Source organism: Fringilla coelebs, assembly GCF_963513975.1.
Source record: "Fringilla coelebs genome assembly, chromosome: 12".
NCBI lineage: Eukaryota > Metazoa > Chordata > Aves > Passeriformes > Fringillidae > Fringilla > Fringilla coelebs.
In genome coordinates this window covers 8,672,243-8,694,489 of record NC_140038.1, presented here as the reverse complement: position 1 = coordinate 8,694,489, position 22,247 = coordinate 8,672,243, and the positions used below count along the sequence as shown (strand labels likewise).

The following is a 22,247-nucleotide window of genomic DNA, read 5'->3' as shown; positions in this document are numbered from 1 at the left end:
GAATTTAGGTCAGATGTTTTTCAGTGAGGCTACAGCTGAGGGAAAGGCTATGCTAAAGGCATGAGCTGAATGTGCCCCTTGGCCTGTAGTGCTTGGTCATCTAGAAAAATGCAAATCTCTTAACTTGGGAAAATAATTTCAGCTAAGTATGTGAGAATGATGAGGTTACCTAGGCTTAATGGCAGGAGATGATTTACCAGGATAAGAAAAGGTTAGACAGCAGAAAGGAGTAAGAGGAGGAGGAGGAGAGATTACAAGGCTTTTGCTCCCATTGTTCTGTCTGACACAGGGTATGTGCTTTCCCTCCCAGTCTGGGCTGGGAAATGGCTGCCCCAGCCTCTCCCCCATTCAGTCCAGAGCTGCAGCCACCCTTGTGCAATACTGGGGAAGGGCCTGACTTCACAATGGACAGTGTGTTTTGGGAACCTACTGCAATATCCTCTAAGATATATCTGGTAACAATAAACAGGTTAATCCTTAAAGTTTCTTGGGTTTAAGGAAAGACTTCAACTTGAATTTGATTAGAAATACCTTATTGTCAGGTCTGCTTATTTCTATCCATCTGCTTTACAGGATTTGCTCAATAGAAACCTGAGCTAGAGTAGCTAATATGTCAGCTGGGGGCCAGATACAGAATAATTATGAGAAAGGTAACAATAGTCTGCAACCAAGACAGGGACAGAACAGAGAAAATAAAGGAGGGAAAGAGAGAAGAGAGATTCAGGAAAAGGAGGAAGAAAATAGTTTATCAGTTAGTTCGTGCTGCATTGACAAAATATCATTGTAACTTCTGATCTCCAGATGTCTGACAACTGTGGAGATGAGAATATTTTTGTCACAGACTAAGATGATCAGTTTGGTTTTCCAGGTTATCTTTCACAGATGCTAGCAGTGGTTCACAGACCATAGGAAGATTCATCAGATCTGACAGAAGCGAAGTAGAAGTCAAAATACAGAGAAGTACATACAAGCAAAACTGTCTAAGTGCTCAAGGGAACACAGAGGAGTCAGCTAAAAATACCAGCTTGTACTCGGTAGTACTGTGAGAGGTGGGTTCTCAGCCAGAAGGATGGTGGCAACATAACAGTAACACAGTTACATTAGCACTGTCTGACTTTAGATTGTCACTGCATAATCACTGCCACATGTCTGCGTGCTTCATCACACAGAGTTATAGATAACCTGAGCCTCTTGCCAAGGCAGACAAATGGTGGTTAATTCTGCCCAGCGTAGGCAGAACGTTCTTTCCGCAGAGCGGTGCCTCCCATGCAGAGCTGCTCTCCCTGCTGTCTCCCACTAGACTCTAGACAGCTGCCCTTTTTGACACCTACTTCCAAAGTTCATCATCCACAGATTTTCTGTCAAGATGGGATTTTTGAGGTTGCTTTCTAACAATATCTTTGGGAACATATGTGACTTGAAGTTATTCAGAAGCCTTGGATGTCTCTGGACAGGCCAAAGGTGGATCTAAGAGCCACCCTGTCCACAATGTAGAACAAGCTGTTACCATGACAAAATAGCTCAAGAATTAAATGAGCTTAATTCCATTATTCTAAACAGTGAGCATAGAAAGGTCCCTTGTGCTTAGAAATTATACAGGAAGCTTTTTAAATTTTTGAGACTTTTAAGTCATGCTAATGACCCTTATTCTAAGATGCTGTGGCTGATGATTGTTACTCTTACTCTTTACTAGCTGGCTGCCAGAAGAACATTGCCTGAGAGGGACCTGACACTGATCCCACATCCAATCTAAAATTTTGTGTTAAAAGGGTATTTTTAATATACGCAGCTGAAGTAAACTGACATTCTTCAGTCCTCACTGATATTAATAGAGCAAGATCAATTTGCAGCTGCTTAGCACCTGGCCCAAAGACTTTCATTTTTTAATCAGAAAGCAAGTCCCATTTATCCAGGGATCTCACTTTGGGTCAGCAATATCTTCCACAGATGTGTTTGCTTAGATTTCCATCAGGAGTCTCCAGCATGGATATTTTATTTGCATAACAACCATAATACAGTCCCATGCCTCATATAGCAGGACACAGCAAACAAGTGGGTGAGGAGAGCTGAACTGGTTCTTTAAACTCTATCACAGCATATATTGCTTTAAAGATACATTTCTGCTTGCATTCAGTTTATTAGTTTAACAGTTTCTGGTCTAGCCTCATTCTGTTTTAATTTAAATCATCAAGGCTTTACGCTTGGGAGCAAGCAAAGGGCAGTCTGAAGGTTTTGTAGCTCTGGGGCCAAAAGGAATGTGACTTTAAAACACACTTCTTCTTCTACTTGTCTATCAAGTGCCTATTTTTATTTTAAAGGAAAAGAAAACTTCAACAAAAACAGCAACAACAAAAGATTGGGAGGTTTCAGATTTATTAGCACACTGAATAGAAAGACAAGATTTAATAGTGGGGTTTTTTTGGTTTTGTTGTTTTGCTTATCTTCGGTGAGCTGATGGTAAATGAACATAAAGAGCACTGCTGTTTAACAGTGGCTTTGCCCTAAAACAGCTTCGTGAGAATGACGAATTTATGGTGCAAAAGCAGAGGAATGAAGAGAAGTGTTAAATGAAGAAGAATAGATCCCCTGAAAATCTGTGAATGGACTTATGATTCTACACTACTGAAAACTGTGTTAGCACAAAGTTTGCACTGAGGAAGGCATGCTGAAAATGTGCCTTCCTTTCACCCAGCATAGTCCACCTCACTGAAAAAAAAAAATCAGGTTTTATCCTATAAGGTACTGAAACCAAGAATAAGCAGAGAATATTTATTCTCCTTAATCTGGCAGTGCCTTTTGGTGGCTGACCTAATTTCTGTGTACCTGTGGGGCTAAAGAGTGAGAAGGAGGCATTCACTGACCAGGGAGAAAGAGATTAGGGAACAGGAAATTTGCTGAATACATGAATTTATGGTGTGGTCTGCACTTTTGTATGATTAAATGTGAAGTGCAAGCAGCAAAACTGGGACTTACGAATCTCAGCCTAAATAACTGTGGAAAACTTTGACTCCTTGCAGCAATGTTTACACCTAAATATTATTATTGTCATTTCATTGGTGAAAATAAGATAGCAAAGATAAACACCAATCAGTGCATGCTGCAATTTTAAGAAGATGAAACACAAAGACGAGTAAAACTGCAAGAAGAGTTACCCTCCTGAAACTTTTGGAGGCATATTTTCAATTTATCTGCTTCCCTCACTTAGGTAGTTTGGTGCTTTGCTATAGAGAGGTGAGTGTGTGCACTGCAGATACTGTGTCCCACAGTGAAACACCAGGGAAATAGCTGGGCAACAGCAATGGGCATGTAGCCCTGAGTGTGCCCTGCTGGCCTTACTGGGTAAAGTGGAATAAATAGGCATGTGCAATGAACATGTGCACCATGAATCCACATAATGAATGTTCGTTTTCCTTAATGTTTTTCCAGAGATTTCCTTTATGCAGGTGAAAGATGAGTACACTTATCTTAATGACTACACCTACATAAAATAAGTTTCTCCTATTTTGCCATGTTGTGTAATTATAGCATTTGGTACACCTAGTCCAGACTTCAAATGGATTTGTTTGCATCAGACAATGCAGCCTGTATTTGTTCAACAGCTGGGAGTGAGGGGCAGGAAGAAGAAACTTGTTAAATAAAAATAATGGTAAGGATTTTTTCACATCCCTTTAGCAAAAGAATAAGAACATAATAATTTCCTAGCATGCAGGAAAGTTTATCTCATATATACAATATAAAACTCATCCAACTGAATAATTTGAAAAAGCATCTATAACAAAATATATCTCATATGTATGTAGTTCTCTATAGTAACATTAAGAACGCTTTCAAAGTATACATTTAGATCCAGTGTTAGTCCAAGGTAAAATTATTTGCATCAGCAGTAAGAAGTCATATACAAACAAGATCTATACATAATGATACTCTTTCTTAAACAGGCACCCAACACTATTTTCATGAGTTCCAAGGTATTTTTCAGGCTTATACCTCATCCATTTTTATAAGTGTATCAATATTTAAATGTAGGTATTGAGCTATCTCCTTCTCAGGTGGATGCATGCAAAAGAAACCAAGCTCTCCTCACATGTGCATGTGGGGCAGACCAAGAGCAGGGCACCCAGTCCTGCCCTTGCTGACTTTCCAATGTCTCCTGCAGCAACACACTACACACTGTAGGAGCAACCCAGGCTCCTCCTCTGCCTTCCACAAAGCTGTGAGCTACTATGCTTTAGTCTGGCCATGAGAAGGTTTAGGTGCATAGCTGTGCTTTAATTCCCCTTACCTACAGGAATGGTCATTCCATGGATTTTGTCTGCCCAACCAGCATAATACCTCAGGGTTTTTATGACTCCCTGGAGATCTACATAGAAAGCTTGCAAAAACGGTTTGCCACTGTTCAGTGATTCCATAGTCTGCAGGACAAGAAAAAGTTGAGAGATGTAAGTATTGTAACATTTTTGGACTATTGTACCTAAATATTCACCATCCTAACAGCTCTTGAACCATGACAAAGATTTTAATGAAGACAAATCAGTTGCACCTTAGTGTAATTTTAACCCAGAAGGTTGAGAACAATTATCTGATCCCCTTTATTACTTTTTGCAAATGTGAACAAAAAGTATTTTCCTTGCAAAATCCAGACTGGTTACTTCTGGAGTATTCTGGAATGGCTATGATTTTAAGAATATATGTGTATGTTTATGTGTGTTTGGCTGTCTGTCTTGTGGATTTATGTGTGTATCCACATGCATGTACATGTGCCTTTGTGTACTTTGAACCTAATAGCCACTGTGTTTGGTCCAGATCTATAAATGCTGAATTGCTTTAATCAGGAGCCAAGATAAAAATGCCTGTCAAACTGGGTTCTGTTATGTTAATGATAACAGCTGAGAAGGGGCTCCTTGTAGCCTTGTATTAATGATCTGAATCCATAAAGAGAAGAATGGACACATCCCTCTTTATATAATTGATGTGAATATAAAAATTTCTCTATATGGTTGCCAAGACTCCTGCTGAGGTCTGAGATATCTATACTCTACAGCCAGTTTATTTATTGCCATCAAATAAACAAACTTTCCTCTAGGGAAGCTCATAAATTAACAAGCTATCTTTATTTTTTAGTTCATATTCCTATTTTTAAAAGTATCTTATAAGCTATCCTCTTAGGGATTCCTAAGATCATTTAGCAAAAACAATCCAATAAAATATCCTAAGATGTTGAGTAGCTTAACTCATTCTAAATAGCTGTCCAATAGAAATCATTAAGAATGGGCAAAGGACGCCCCTGTGTAACACACCAACCATCAAATGAGTTTCTGTAGAGAAGAATGGAGGCCTAATTCTGCACTGACTTATATCCCCAAGAGCAATTAATGGCACTGCCTGCAGTGCAGCTCAGTAAAGAACTTGGCTCCAGAAATAAAAATTAAATGACAGGCAGAGTAAACTTGATTTGCTGTGCACTTCCTTCTCCCCATGGCGATTTTACAGTATGTGCCGGCGGTAAGATGATTTAAGTGTTGACAAAGCTGGAATTAAGATGTTCACGGGCTTAGTTCAAAGCACTTGACATGCGGAAAACAACATTAACAATGCCACCGTTGCGATGGCTTCATCCCAGAGAGGAGCGGAGCCGCACTCGGGATTCGTGTCACCAGCCCAGTGTCCCTGAGCACCTCACTTCCCTTCCCTTCCCGCCTGCACAGATCATCCCAACCTGCCACTTCTTATTCTAGAAGAGTTACAGGTGTGCCTGGCGGGCACACACGTGTGCACGCCCCTGCTGTTGTGGGACATCCAATTTAAAGCTGCTCTGAGCCCACCGGGAGCCTCTTGTTGGATTGTATGTGTTTTGCACCATGCTGTAAGTGGACAGAGCCATTTCAGCCAGGAAGCTGTGTGTGGTTTTCACATACAATTCATATCAGCCCAATTATGAATGAATTGGCTCTCAGAATGTAAAACTGACAACTGATTTGACTTCTGATTTTTATGTTTCACTTACAGCAAGAATTGCCCTGTCCCTTTCCACCAAGTCTGCTAACTTATCCAAAAGATGGCCTCTTTCTGAGGCATCCATTCTCCTCCAAACAGAACCGAGGGAAAAAGCCAGCCGAGCTGCCCTCACTGCCTTGTCTGTATCAACCTGGGAAGAAAGAAGAGGAAAATTGAAGACACAAGGTAAAAAACACAAGCAGGCTTATGGGATTTGCTGTTATACAACCTTAGTCACATGTGATGGGTTTTGGAACTATGATTTATAAAAGAACTGTCCAACAGTGCTATTCTGGACTGGTTGCTTTGATCTACTTATACATTTGTATTACCTGGTATAGCTTTAATTTATACATTAAACATATAGCCATTTGTGGGATACATTACCTTGTCAGCTTCCTGAATGTCACAGATTTGTTCTCCTGTTGCTGGATTGTATACTGGGAATATTCTTCCACTTTCAGAATTCTGCCACTCATTATTGATGAAAATCTAGAAAAGAAAGAAAAGCCATCAGGTCTCTTGCATGAACAAACAGTAATGTTTATAGCAACAAACTCATGAGAAAAACTGCAGATTCTAATACAAAAGAACTGAAACTTATTTTTGTGTGTGAAAATTACAGTTTTCAAGAGTTCAGGCTGAGGTCAGCCCCTGAAGTCTTTCTGTATTCTATAGCAGTGTCATTATGGAAGCAACATCAAAGTCTAAACATTGGTTGATGTTCAAATTTGGTTCAAAAACTGTAACAAATAAACTAAAAAAAGAAAAAGCTGTACCAGAGAAAAAGCCTTGAAACTGCTGGAGACAAGACAAGGATTTGGAGTAATCACTCAGTTCAGTAAGTAAACATTTAGTCACTGATACATCCCAGTCAAGGCTGAATAATCTCAAACATCACAGTTCTTCAATACACAGTCAGTTAATTATGGCTACAGTGACGGCTTGCAGCACAAAACTAACTTACTTATCTGCTAGGAACAATGGAAATTGTTACATTCTCTCAGTGTTGATATTTTAATTGTCAGGGGCAAAACAAATTTAAATGGTAATGGTGCTGACAACAGCTGTCTTGAGAAAGGTAATGACAAATGAGTTTATTTAAAGTAGATTTTTACTGGTAGCTGCATATGTGTCCATTATTTTCTGCTGAATGACTTTTAAGAACAGGATGCAATTATTTATTAGCAAGTATTAAAGAAGTCACTACATGAAAATGACTGAATGAGAAGTTTTCCAGGTATTCAGACTCTTTCTGTCTTTTAAGTCTTTCTAAGAATGAAAATGTTCAAAAAATCCAGACACGATTTGGGTTCCCTGGAGTCCAGATATCAATGGGTTTTTTTTTGATTCCATAAAATACAACTTTAAATGTGTAAGATGGTGTCCTGGCCTCATTGAAACACACAGGAATTTTCCCCCTGACTCCACTGAAAGCAGGGGTTCACATATAGAGAGAAAGAATGTTCACCACCTGGTTTGGTTTTTTTTTGCATACAGGGCTGTGTTTATAAAGACAGGGACCTTCGAAAGCTTGAGGAGTATTACTTCCAATCAGAGACACACAGGTGAGAGAAACTGGCCCATCTTTATACACATGGAGGCAAAAATATATCTGTAGAGTTTTCAGTTACTAGACATGAGCTTGTTCAAACCTACTCTCCAAGCCAAATGGAAGTGCTGTAGCTGTGATCCTCTCAGCAGGGCTTGTTAGCTCAGGCTTGGTGCCACAGTAGCTGCAGTGTCACAGCTCCTGCTCCTCGTGTCCAGCTCACAGTGGCCATGTGTGGGAGGAACCTCTGCATGCCTAGAAAAGACCCTGCCACTAGAACTGTACACAGGAGCCAATAAGTCCATGTGCTTTTGCTATTGGATGCATTTCTGTTATGCTTCCTCATCTTCCCAACACCTCAAACTTCAACCTCTTTGCTGTGTGCCCCTCCATCCATTCCAGAATCTGTCCTTTCGTTACTCCTCCTTGCTCCTTCTGTTTAGGTTTTCAAAGGTTGCTGAACTCAGGACCTACCACACCACTGCCATTGCTTTCCTTGCACGCTCTATTTATCCTGAACCTGTTTGTGTCCTTGGACTGTGAGCCTCCCAGACTGTGCTGGTGTCTTCCTGCTCAGGGATGACACTGTTCAGCTAACCCAAGTACTGATCCCTGTTAGGGCATTCTGGAGCTAAACCAAAATGAGATAGTGAAAGAATCGCCAGTATGATCTCCAGTGACCAATGCCATAAGCTGAAATCCTCTGGTGTATCATTGTCACTTTTAGACCTTAAGTGAAGCAAAGAAACCCTGAGATCTGTGACCTGTGTGGAAGAAGTAATTTCATGCTTTCCACTGAGTTTTCTCAGAGTTACCTCTGCACCCAGTGAGTGTGCTGGGGGGGGGTGCTGAGGAGGGAGGGGAAGGGAGAAAACTTCCAGCTTCAGGAGCAGATGGCCAGAGAAGATGTAAGCATGTTTGTTTAAGGTGACAGGATGTACATAAACACATGGGCTTCTTGTGTGAGCTGCACTGAAAGAATAAAGCAGTTTGGTTGAGTACAAGAACCTGAGAAATCTTGGCGGCCACAATTGAGTACATTTCCCTTAGAGCAGTGGTCTGTTCTTTTTTAAATAGATTAAAAAAATTTAACTCCATTCTGCTGGGATTAACACCTATCATCAGGTTTGCTAGTACACAGGACATATATTTGTTCTTGAAATACATTTCACCATAGGAATGAGAAATAGTGCCGTGGAATTACAAAAGAGTACTGCAATTCAAGCTGACTTGAAGGAAAAGCTGTATGGTTTTATTGAATGCTCCATTTATCCCACTGACTTAGAAAAAGAACAGTAATAGTAAATATTTCAGATAGGACATGGGAAGGATCTATTTGGCATAAAGTTAGAGCTGAAAGCAAGAGAAATTGCTACTGTTAATGGTTAATGTTAGTTTCTTCCTGTTCCACTTTCTATAAACAAGGTATTGCCTATACAAGCTCATTACTGTAAACTGAGCACATTTAAATTGGCAGTAAAATCAGAGTATTTACTCTAGTGCACAAATAAAGTACCTAGTCCCATGTTTTGGAACAGTTTCAAGTCTTGAAATCCAGCAGCTGGCGGCTTTACAAGCAAAGCCTTACACTTAAATAATTCACTTTTGAAAGTTTTAGGTGTTCTGTGTCAGGTAGTACCATTCAGCAGATATTCCTACCACCGAGACGCAGATTCTTTTGCAATAAATTTGCATTCACAGGGGCTTTTATAACTCTTCCAGCACTACTGACTCCAATGGCTGTTGATTAAATGTATATATCCTGTACATTTAATCTGACTTTCATTATGGCCACTTCGTAAAAATGCCATGAAATGGAGAAGCGATGACACATTGCAAGAAAAAGGAATCCCTGCAAAGCCTCAAATTGGGTTTTTTTCTCCCTTATTTATAGTGATCATGCTAAAGGCTAGCTCTAAATCAGGGGGAATATTTGACAGCAAATGTTCCTATCTATGGATTATATATAACCCATCCTAAACACCAGATAAAAAAGGGGTAACCTTAGAAAAAGAAGGGCTTGCTTCCATGTAAATCATGCTACAAATTGGACAACACCCAGTGAGTTCATTGTTCAACCTCAATTGTGAAGGCTATTCACATTTACTATTCCCCTGGAATCAATGTTAATTAAGGCTGACTGGGGCTATAAATCAGCCTTTGGTTTTTACAGCTTAATTCAGCATTAAGCATATATATGTAAATAAAAGGTAACTGATTAACCACTTGAGTTTTCCAGGAGTTACTGAGGTAATTTGTTTTTGTTTGAGTCCTAGTGTTACCTTTTGTGATATGCAGTAGGGAGAAGAAAAAGTCTATAATGTGTCACGCATTTGCTATGTGGTATTGTGGTAGTTAAATAATCTGGCCTGTTGGGTGCTATCAATAGCATTGTGCCAAAAGGCAAAGGGAAGAAGGGAACACTTGAAAAATCTTAGAATACACAAACATTTTGTTTGCCATTTACTCTCAGTAGAGGCAGTAATGGCAGTAACATCAAAACAAGAAGATAAAAGGCCAACTTTGCTGCTCTACTGAGGTGTCCCTGTCAGTGCAGTGATTTGGCCAAGAACAAACCCAAGTGGCAAAACAGCCAAGGCCTCCTGTGAGTGGAGTCTGGCTGCAGCTGGTGTGCAGTGGGTGAAGGAGGAAACCAAATACCTTTGTTCCCCAGTGATGCCAAAGGGGCCAGCAGGGGAGCTGGGGGTGCAGGTGCTGGGGTGTGTGAGGCTGGGGGGGTGGGAGGGGCTGTTCCAAACCGAGCAGTGTGACAGGCCTGGGTGGAAGCTCCCAGCTGCCCCTGTGGACATTATGGCCCTTGGAGTGTCATCGTTCTCGGGAGATCTCATCACACAGATCTCTGGGCAATTTCTGTTCCTTTTCAAATGAAAGATGGAAAGGGCATGGATTTTCCTAAAGAGAACAGTCACATCCCTCCTGGCACTGACAATAATCTCTTGCTCATCCACTCATGTTCTCACAGATCTTTTACTAGAACTTTTCAAGATAATGGTCCCACCATGTATTCACTAGATTCAAATCCTGCCTGTGGCTAATTATATATGGCCTCTGTTGACAGAGTTCCACAGGGCTGATCAAGAAAGCAATCTGACTCATCCTACAGGTCAAGTGACTGATCAGAGCCTTGGAGATACCTCATCATACTGAAAAGTATACAAAGGAAAAGTAAACTCCAAAGTTACCATGTAAAAATTCCACTTTGAAACTGCTGACATGTAGCTGGAAGAAAATCATACATTGCATTTTGCACAAGACCTGTATTGCGCAAGCATTACACATGGAGTTCTATGGCATTTTGGATGCTCATCAGTTTTGAAATCAAGCCAAGAGCAAGTATTTTTAGCGTAACACAAAGCAAATTTAGCTTTGCAAATAAACTACAATCTCTTGTTTCAGTAGCCATCCATCCCAGCTGGCTTAGTAATAATTAGCAACGTAATGTTCATTTTAAACCATGCAGTAATTGGAGTGATAGGTATTCAAAGAGGAAGAGATGTGTACAAATCCAGGCTGGACATTCTGATGCAGCAATAGCAAAATTTAGAGCAGGGAGAAAATGTATTTTCAACACTATTTACCAGCAAGGAAGTACTAAACAACTATCTTTATGAATGTGTGTATAAATATAATTAATTAAATTAAAGCATAGAACTGATACCACCTTTGCAGCTCTTAGTTGAAGGAGCTTTAGTTTCCTGGCGCTTCAGATTCCCTCTGCTGTTGAGCCAAGGGCTAGCCCTGGATTTGGGAAATTGAACTGATTTTTACATTCACTGGGGATTCCTGCATGCTCACTGCCTCTCTCTTTTGTATTGCCTTTCCTTAAAACATAGAGGGAAAAAAAATAAGATTTTGGGCTCTCTTAATTCATAGGAGTAATCAACACAGGTGGCAACAATGTAACTTTTCATTTCCTTTCTTGAAAATGTTCTCAAATGATGTGTGAGTGAAATGATGATCTACATTCTTAATTCGATATTGCTTAGTGATGATGTCATGAGACATTTTCTTCAGGCTCCCCAGCTGTTTAACTCAGAACTTCAGGCAGTACACAGACAGTGGCCCTGCATTCAGCTCTTTAGAGGTGGAATTATTTTCCCATGGATTTAATAAACAAGGTTTTTGTGCTGTTGCAGCTCTTAGAAATGTTTTTTGGTACAGGAAGAGGATTTTAACATCCAAATAATAATGGCTTCCCACAGGAGACTTGGTTCTGGATGAATGGAGGAAGGAATGGGAATTTCCTAACTCAATTGATTTAGTAGCTGGTTATAGTTTCATTCCATCAGAGATCTTTTTTTCATATGTGGCTTTTTCCTTAGAGAGCTTTTGACACTAAATCTGCTGGGATGGGGGAGGGGGCATCAGATGCCAAAGTACTTTATAAGAGAATCACAGCTGCTTGGCCCTCAGCATCTTCTCAGAGCTGGAGGCACTAGAAGTACATAATGGCACTTCTTTTTTAGGGGGGACGGACAACAATTTTAGAGGCATGCAAAACATCCAGCAGCAGCATTTCCCTTGGTAAATACTGCATAACATCCCAGATACCGGGCACCTGTGCCTCAGTCTGGTCAGGAAATTTCATATCCTTTCCCATCTCAGCAACTTCATTTCCTCTCCTTGGGAAACATTTCAAGAGTCCTAATGATTAGTACGATTGTAAGGGAATGAACTAGGTGGGATTGCCAATCAGAGGTGCAGCTTGTTTATTTTCACAGGCCTTGTTTTCCTTCACTTTTATGGCTGTCTTGATACAGCAAATCTCTCACATTCTAGAGTGTGTTGTGAGGCACTCCTGGGAGTGACTGGAAAACAACAGCTGGCTATGGAATCAGCAAAAACCTGGTTTATAAGAGGGCACTAGGAAAGCAAAAGCCAATGCCAGCAGTCTGGTGGCTGAAGGACCAGCGATGGATCAGCAGCGCCATTTAATTTTGTTTTCAAGAGGAGTTGTTCCGGTGACCAGCAAGAGTCACAGCTTCTTGCTGGCAGTTCACAAAAGGTGAGTAATGGGCTTTAAGGCCAACCTGCCCAAGGAGTTTGCAGGATCCTGCTTCTGAGCCATGAACGAGCCTGTCTGGGCAGTGCCAGTGGCTGTGCTGCTTTCAGGGGATAGCCCTGCACGAGCCAAGGCAGCCTGGCTGTCCCAGCACCTCTGCACAGGTGGTTCCCATATCATTGATTACCCCGAGCAGAATCATCCTCAGAGGGTACCCAGATTTGGGTTCTTTAGTGAGATGCCTTTCAGCTGTGGAGGAACTGCCATTGTATGAGAGTAACAGTGAACTGCAGAGGAACATTGCACCAAATCTAATTCAGGCAAGCAAGCTCCCGTGGGCACAGCTGGTTTTCAACTACAAGAGGTCCAAGAGGTCCAGAGCAGAACAAAAGGAAAAAATCCAGCTGGTTTCAGTGGGAGCTGAATCAAGCCCCAGTTGAGGAAAAGGAATCAGTGGCAACAGCCTCCAGAGGGATGTTTGTACTGGGAAACAAAGCTGTTTCACTGGAAACTTGACACATGCTCTAGAGCCTGTGAGGTCTGAAAGGCCAAACAAAACCAGAACATGTTGATTTTTATTTTTCTCTTTGTCCTTCTCTCTCCTTACTCACACCCCCCACACTGTAAAAATAGAAAAAGAAAGAAAGAAAAAAAATTAAAAGGAAAAAGAGCTCTGTTCTAAAGCTCTGTGTGCTGTGGGGTGCTTCATCTTTTTTAAAGTCTCATTTGGACCTCAGAGCCTGCCTGAATAATGTCATAGCTTTTGGACCTGGTGTACCATAAATGTGGCTTTCCTTAATAAATTCAAACTTGAAACTGCACTCAAGAAATCAAGAGGGCAGACTTGTAAGTTCACTGAGAGGGTTGGAGAATTTTAAACCTTTACAAACATAGTACAGCAGGAGGATCAGAAAAGTGGAATCAGAAATAAAATGCCCAAGAAGTGAGTGGTTTTGCTGTCCATGCAGCAGTGCAGCCAGCTCTGATACAATTTTGTTTGTGCAAGCCCAGTCCTGTGCCAAGGGGAGGTGTTGGAAGAGAAGACCAGGGTGTTTGCCTTCTCTGGGTGTAAATCCCAAGTTGCAAGGCCTGAGTCAACTCTACCAAAATTAAAGCCAGTGCTTCATACCAGTGGACTTTGGATCAGAAGCCAAGTGTTTGAAAGAAGTGAATACATCAAGGTTTGGTGACATTTCAGCCTGTGTAAATTAGTTCAGGCTTCAGTGTGGCTGACATGAGCTCGAGGAGGATTCCCATGATTGAGCCCTCATGGTGGCAGGAACTCGGGCTCTTTTCAGTCCCAGAGAGGTGGGAGGAGAGGGCAAAGCAGGACCTGTCTGCAGGGACTGCTGCCCTGTTCCGCTCACCTGGCTGTTCAGGTGCTTAAAGGCAGATAGGACAAGTGCCCCACTGAGCCAGCTCACAGACAGAAGAGGTTTAGGGAATGGTATCCTAGGAAAGGAGTGTGATGGGAGGAGAAACCAGAGGAATTCAGGGTCTCTGAGCAGCAAATGGAATCAGAGAAAGGCTTGAAGCCTCCCGTCAGTCTGCTGTGAAAGTGGAATGTAACATGATTTTTTTCTCCCCTATGTCCCTCATCCCTCACGCCAAATGTTTGACCTGCCTGTCTTCCTGTCTTAATTAGTCTTCTGTCTTTCTGGGAGTTGGGTCTGTTCTTCTGCAAATGGCAGCACATCAGACAGGGGAAACCTGTCATGTTTGTTTTCTAAGCTGTAGGGGGTACCCATTTGAAAAAACTCCCAGCTTATCTAAACATTTTTGTTTGTATGATTTTGAATTAGGAAGTGTGAGTAATTAGTTAAGAAGATTAAATAAGTCTTAGCAACATGCAGTAGCGTGCTTACTTTCCTCCTCCCCCCCCCCCCCAAATATTTCCTGCACAAAACCCAGGCTGCCAAACTGTGATGATACCCTTTTCTATTTTAGTTTCTCACTGTGCCACATGCTGGTACAGCATCCGTTATTTCAATTCAGTCTCATTAAAGGGATTATTTTGTGCCTGGTTGTTCAAGAAAATTAATTTAAAGAGAAGAAACTTCAGATTGTATTGTCTATTGAACTATACCCACTACAAACATTTTACTCCTTTTGGCTGCCTTATTAAACCTGTGGGAAGAAACTTTTGTGCAGCACATAAAGGCTTTCCTCAAAGTAATTTTTACTTTTTTCAGTTAATGAAGAATTTGTCTGCTGCTAGTAGAACAATACAGGAGCAGTAACATAGCTCAGGTAATATTTCATGTATTCCTAAGGAACTAAGCTCCCAAGCTTTACTTATCCTTTCATAAGCAGGACTCTTTAATTGCTGGAGAACATTTACTCTCTTTAACTGCATCAGAAAACATTGGTTGTGAAACCAGGATGACTAAAACATTAACTGTGCTTTCCATTTTCACTAATTACAAAGACAAGCCATCACTGGATGAGTTGGGTAAAGACGGCAGTGGTTTTTATGGAGTGTGATCCTTGATGTCCCTTACTGCACCTTAAAAAGTGAAATAGTGAAAGATTTTCAAAAATCCACTAAATCGAGAGTGGAGAGGAGGAGTATTTGTTTACATAATCAATTATTGGGCTGTCACTGGGCTTTAATGAAGTTGTGGCTATTAAGAACTTGATCCTGAAAACCCTTCCACAAGTGCTCATTTGAAATGGTGGGAATGAGGAGGGGTTTGTACAAACAAGACTCGTATTACTCTGTGTAGATCTCCTGCGTTTTGCATTGTTTGTGCATTGCAAGTCTTGTGTGCTCCTTATGTGTGATAGAAAACAGTGTGAGCTATTAATCTGTGCATGGGAAATATGTTCTGCCATTTGGAAGAATTTAATCTCCCTTGTAGGTAACTGCCATTTTAAATGTTCATCACCAGGAACAAGTTCTTACTTAGAAATTAGCTGTGCTGCATAAATAAATATTCCTCCTAAGATTTCAGACATTATAGGCAACACAGAAAAATACAATAAGCAAATTTATTTTGACTTAAAGCTCTGCCTGAGAAAATTACCTTATAACTACACATGAGAAATTGCTGGAATGTCAGCTTCATTTGCAGTGGCCCCTTATGGCCTGATCACCCTCCCTGGCACGATAAATCACTGGCAAGATCCTTACCTTAACACGTTTGATCTCAGCTCAGCAAGACTTGGTTTTGATGTGAAGAACTCCAGATCTGTTAGGTCAGAGACAAATAGCAGAGCCACTGACCTGCAAAGTGCTAAGTCTATATTAGACCCAAGTGAGCAGCCTTAAGCTCCTGAAAAGTTTGCCTTCACTTCTACTCTGCATCCTGAAGCTTTTCAAATATTACTGTTAGCATGTTTTGTTAATGATGCCAGAGACATTCCCTTTTGTGCCGTTCTGCATGTACAGAAGCCACAAAAAGCATGTGGTGTGAGAAGCATTATGTTGGATAAACTTTTAGAATTATCTGCACTTTAGAGAGACATGAAATAACCCTTATTATTTATTGGTTTCTTTACTTAATTTACACAAATGGCTTGCACTGGCCTTTTTCTTACTTAGACCATGCCTACTGATATCATAAATGATGATATTCACCAGTACATCCATTAAGATGATGTAAAGTGCCTGTGTGTACATGTGTGTACATACAGAAATTCAAACTACTCCTAAAAACAAAAAACTCAGCTTGTGAAATTTACATTCAAAGTCTGAACTTTCACAAAGAACAGTTTTGTGGCCACTCAGTTTTGCAGTCTTTGTTTGAAAGTATTACTTATTGTCCTGGTTAAACAGTCACTTATCTCCACGATAGTAAGCAGGAGTGTTAGTCTACCAGAAAATTGGATGTTCTTAATGGGCTTTGGGGGAGAATAGCTTTGCATCATCAGCATTAAGTTAAATCACATTAAGTACCCACTTACAACATAGGGATTACCACTTATGACATCTTTGGTGAAAGCCTTTAAAACAAATTGTTGTGTTTGTTAGAAGAAGCTGTGAGATAACAATTCCCAGAAGTCTGATCTATAAATTCCTTCTGCTCTTCAAGAAGATGCAAAGGAACCCAATACCTCTCATTCAATGCCGCAATGAAATCTCTCAGGCTGGAAATTCTTTCCAATAAAAAGTCTTGGAAAATACTAATTTACTTACTTTAGAATATTCTTCTGGAGAGAAGAAACCATTAGACTACCTCTCCTAAGAGTTCAGTTCTAATTTCGCCTCCAGTTCTTTCTGTTGATTAAGTCATTGCCTTTTACATGTACAAAACTGGAATAGGTCATTCTGCTTTTTATTATTCATAAGGCTGATTGGGGAGAACTGGGTTTAAACAGTCAAAGTATCCTGTGCTTGGATACCTGACAGATTTACACCTCAAAGTACACTGTGGTACTGAGACTAAACTGGATGAGGAGTGTTCCTTGTAAGAGCTGATTACAGTCTCAATCAAATAGAACGCCTGAGAATATTAAAAAATAATGCCCATGTTTGATAGACTTCAACATTTTTGTATGTGACCAGCAAATTATTCTGTATAGAGATGAAGGCCTGCATGAAAAATGAGCTCATATATTTAACTTTACATAGAAACAGACTAATGACTTTGAGTATGTAAATGAAAAATATGATGCTAGACTTTTGCCAAACATGCAGTATTAAAAAAATGGATTAGGGCAAACCCCAATACATGGTTATGCTGAGCTCTCCTAAAATGAGCAAAGCATGCTGTAAGTCTTGTGAATAAAGAGCCTTCTTTAAAAAACTTGAATACTCATATATGCAGTCCTGAGATCCACTCTCCCCATTTCCTTTACAATTTACGTTTCTTTTCCCCTTTTTAACCAAACTCCATTTTTCTCTGCTGGAACCCCTTGTAATAATGACAGAATATGGGCAAACCTCATTTGTTTCCCTGCTGTCTACAAGACAGGATTTATGCTTGTAGTGAACACAATGACACATGATCACTAAATGGCTAAGATCACTATCAAGACTTAAATCTGAGAAATTTTTCACCCAGGCATTGCAAGTACTATTGGTATGTAAAGGTATGGAGCCCAGTATTAATTACAGCTAACATGTCCCCCAGTGTCCCACTTCTGCAAGGAGCACACCAGTGACAGCTGTTTGTGAAGGTTCATGACATGCAGCCTTTGGCAGGTACCTGGTATAAGATAGAAAGTATGTTGCCAATCCAATCCAGTGAGTAATAACTGAATTCCCATGGGACCTGGCTGAAGTCAAATATTGCTATTCCTGGATCATTGCTTTTAGTCTCCCTAAAGACCATTTAGGCAAACAGCTGGAAGAGCTCACTAAAAGGGTTCCCAGTCACAGGGAACTGCTCTGGGAAGGCAGGTAAAGGCTTCTAACCAGGAAACAAGTTATCAAAGGATTTGTCCTGTTGCTCCCTCAAGGAAAGAAATGAACTGAGACACAGAGCAAGATCATGAACACATTGGCGTTGCATGCAGAATCCAGACATTAAAAGCAATTGTTTTGGGTGATGGGAGGAAGAGGTGTGCTGCACCAGTCAGTGGCCATGTTCTGCACTGGGCTCCTGCTTGGCATCTAAATAGGAGAGCTTTCTTCCTCCATCCTGGAGTGCCTTACAAAAACAAAACCTTTGAGACATGAATAGAAGCAATACCAGAACTGGAGTTCCAGTACTGTCACCACTTTGCACTGATGGAATATTCCTCCTCCTAAAGAGAAGTACAGAGGGGAACAACATCACCAGCTTCAGCTCCATCTGAACTCATTATGCAGATCTTGCAGCAAGGAGGGCACTGCATCCCTGACAACACTCAGAGGAACAGCAAGAGAGACAACTCCTGATGAAGTGACACAGAAAGAGAGCAAAGAGAAAAAGAAAGGGGTCTTTTCATCTATGCTGTGTGAGTGTATAGTGAGTACACAGAGAAGTGTGCAGTTAATAACATACAGAAATGCAGACATGCATCCACAGGTTAACACCAGCTCCAAAATTCATCTGTATTGCCATTTCCCAGAATACCATGTACAAAAATAGAGGCTTGATCTTCTTGTAGTCTGGCTGGTTTAGCAAGAGATCCTGCCTCTGACACTGACCTACTGTCTGAGTTAGTCATGGTTACACTCCCACAAATTTAAACTCCCCCATCTGTGAAGGAACCTTGTCACAGTTTTACAGTGAGGCTGAATCAATTAATGCCTTCTGAAAGATGTGATGGAGCAGAATATTAACACTTACAGTTGAGTGATACCAGCTAAAAACATCTTAAGTAATGTAACAAATGAATTTAAAAACCACTATCAAAGGGTTGGACCACCAAGACTCCTAGGCCGTCATCAGCATAGCTACAGCACATTTAGTGTTATATCACTGTTTCAAATTAATACTGAAAAAAGCAGAGCTTAATTTTCACCTCTCAGGAAAACAGATCCAATAAACATCACAAAAGAGAAAAGGCCGTTAAGTAGCCGTGGTAAAGAAAGTGTGATAAGAACAAAAAGAAGAAGACCAACAAAATATCAGGGACTGATGGAAAAGGAGGTAAAGGCTTAGCCAGATATCCTGATAAACAACTGTGCTTGTTTCTCAAGGTCTGTGCAAGCCATTCTGGTACAGGACTGCTGCAACAGTGTGTCACAACTGAAGCAACTGGAAAAAACAAAAAGTTCCTTGATTTGGAAGGTAGGTGGTAATTTCTTGCTAGTTTTGACAAACTCAAGAGTAAACTATTTCTGTTACAGCTGAAAAAAAACCATAAGCAAATGTAAAATGCATATGTTATGGTAAGCTTTGAAAATATCCAGTAGAATCAGGACAGTGCTTTTATGTCTGGGTGCAAAGAACGTTTAAAATATACTCCAGATATGTTTCAGACAACAAAATGAAGTGGTTCCATAAAAAAAAAAGAAATCTATGTATCCACCTGTCAGTTACATAAATGCCTTCTCAAATCAATTTGACAATATAAAGAAGTATTAAACCCAGTTTAAAATTAAATTCTATTTTAAGGACATTTTACACTAGCAGAATGGTAAATAAAAGTGAGGTGCAGTGTCACGGGAAGTGCTTTTGCGACTGAGCTGAAAAGACTTTACAGGGTTTTTCAACTAACTAGATCACAATTTTCATCTAGGTCATCTTATAGCTGGGAAATAAAAGCACAAGTGCCTATAAACCAGCCTAAGAAAGCTGAGTGTGAAAATGGGTGATCTGGACTGTATCACTGAGAGGAAACACCAGTGGTTTTTGAGCATAAGGGGATGAGAATTATCAGAGGCATACCACACTTTTTACATGTAAGCTGTGTAGGGAGGACAAGTCAGGCTGAAGGGGGGGGAGAGCTCTGTGTGTGCAACGCTTTGCGTGGGCACTGCTTGGAGGGGAGAAATAACACAAAACGCCGACCCACGGATATAGAAGCAGTGGAGATCGTGAAGGATAATAGCTGGAGTGAGGTACTGACTTCAAAATAAGAGCAGCTGAAGTGACATTGAAGTGGTACTGAAGAGGAAAAAAGAGTATGAAGGCAGTAAGGCTGGAGCCAAAATAACTCCATATTAGTTCAGTGAAAGCTGCATAGAGAACAGAGTTTTCTGTATCCTAATGTAAACAACATTTGACATAGTCCTGTCAAGGACTAAAAATTGTGTCTGAACCCCTGAGAAATGGTTACCATGTAAATAATTCCAGCTTCATTGCAGGAGAGAAACACATGAAGAAGCCATACTCTCTGGGATACTAAACTTCAAGAAGCAGATATTTTTTTAAAGAGGAAGTAACTTAGAAACTCCCTGCTTGAAGCTCGGAAATTAAAATCCATAGAATCAGCATGGAGGCTTAAGAATGTGAAAGAGTCAAAAAAGATTTGCATTCCCAAGGTTAAAAACGGGAAACACAAGCAAGAAAATAAATGGGGGGCAAAGAAGGAAGAGATGAGAGGAAAAGTAGGCTGGAAAACACAAAGATTGCAAACACAATTAATATTGCTACCAAACATACTAAACATTCTGAAGAAAATTACGGGAAAGGTAACACAAATAAAACAGCCAAGGAAGCCCAAATTAAAAAAAATAAGCAGATACAGTCTGTGGGAGGGTCACTGGATTCTGAACACAACCTGGCTATGGAAGGGAGACTGAAGATAATTTCAGAGGTGACTGCTTATTTTGGGGAGATCTTTATTTGGCTATCCCGAAGTAGATTTTATTTCTGTTCAAAAATTAGAAAAGCAGAGCCACTAGTTGGAAGACTGGAAAATTACAGGTAAAAATACTTGTTCTGGGGAATCATCTTTACTAAAAATCTAACACCAGCAGTACACCAAAAATCATTTAAGGGCTGAGTCCAGGACAGGCCCAGTGTTTCACTCCCAATTGTGCTGCAAGGAGTTGAAGTAAAGTTCCTGAAATAAAAAGAAATCCTGAATGCTAATGCATCCTGAAATCTACTGCATCAATTCTTCCAGCTTTCAAAAGGCATCAGAAATTGCATAAAAATCACTTCGAGTGTACCAGGGTGGTAGTGGGGATGATGAGGATGATGATGATGATGATGCATTAAGTGCTGTTTCTCCCATGAAGCATGAGAAAACAATGCCACAGCACAGAAGGATCTTTCAATTGGACAGATCTATTTCAGGTGAAATGTACACCTGACATTTTGACAAATGACAAATTTAAGGCATGCTGACCTGCTTAGAAGAGGATAAGATCAGCCTTTATGAGACAGTCTAAAAATACCTGTATTTACAGAGGTAGATAGCTCTGCTTTGGAAAGGAATCAGTCTCATATAGAGATAAGACCTTACCTGTGTAAATACATGTCTTTGGAATTTCTATCTGGAAAGGCACTTTCTGATACTTTCTGAGTAAAACCCAAGGGATTTAGTGTAATCATTGCCACAGGACCAGAGCATGGTAAGAGGATGGTGTCCCCCTGGCATCCTCTTTCCAAGTTCAGCAAAGGGGCTGCAGACTGTTTTACCATGAAGGACTTCTGGTATTTTTGTGACTTTCCAAATGGATTTTTTGTAACTCACTTATTTTAAATTAGGGCATACCAAAAATCCACATGGAAATTAGCAAACATATCCTTTCTGTAGCCACACTACCTGCTGTAGGCCCCTCACAGCTGTCCCACAGCATCCCTTAGATTTTTAGTTCAATTCAAAGTCTTCATTACCTATGAATCCCTCACAGATTAAGGTCTATATACTCTAGTGTTCAGTGTGGTCCCAGTGTTTTGGCCTCCAGCTGAAGCCAATTGAGATTGAGCTGACCTTAAACATTTTCACTTGGGTCATAGAACATGATGTGGTTGGTGCTCTCCAGTATTTTCTCCCTTCAGTCCAACCAAGCTGGAATACAATATGTTTCAAGGCACCAATATAGTTCACCAGGCTCTCTATGAAAGGCACTGAGTCCAAGTAATCAAAGATTGGGTTCTCTTTTTCTTTTTTCATTTGGGAGACTATTGCAGCAATGCTATTGGAGCACACTTTGATGTGGCTGCACATATCACACTTTCAGTAATGAAGTGCTCCTAAACCTTAGTTCACCGTGTGATTTAGCATTGATGTGTTGTATTCATGTCACAAAAGCAGATCACTATTTACAGAAAAGACTTATGAATAGAAATATGCTTTTGGGCAAATTCTGAAACAGGGAACTTGTGTTTTGGAGAAAACCAGATAGGAATA

General features: G+C 40.4%; 1 protein-coding gene across 3 annotated transcripts in view; it reads right to left on the bottom strand.

Moving 5' to 3' along the window:
• Positions 1 to 22,247, bottom strand: part of ALDH1A2 (aldehyde dehydrogenase 1 family member A2) — a 67,277-nt gene that overhangs the window by 24,583 nt on the left and 20,447 nt on the right. For all 3 annotated transcript variants that reach the window (XM_084213568.1, XM_084213569.1, XM_084213570.1), the window contains 3 exons: positions 6,382 to 6,486; positions 6,005 to 6,145; positions 4,283 to 4,412 (listed from right to left, as the gene is read on the bottom strand). In XM_084213568.1, coding sequence (XP_084069694.1) covers positions 4,283 to 4,412; positions 6,005 to 6,145; positions 6,382 to 6,486 — 376 coding nt within the window. The remainder of the gene's footprint in view (positions 1 to 4,282; positions 4,413 to 6,004; positions 6,146 to 6,381; positions 6,487 to 22,247) is intronic.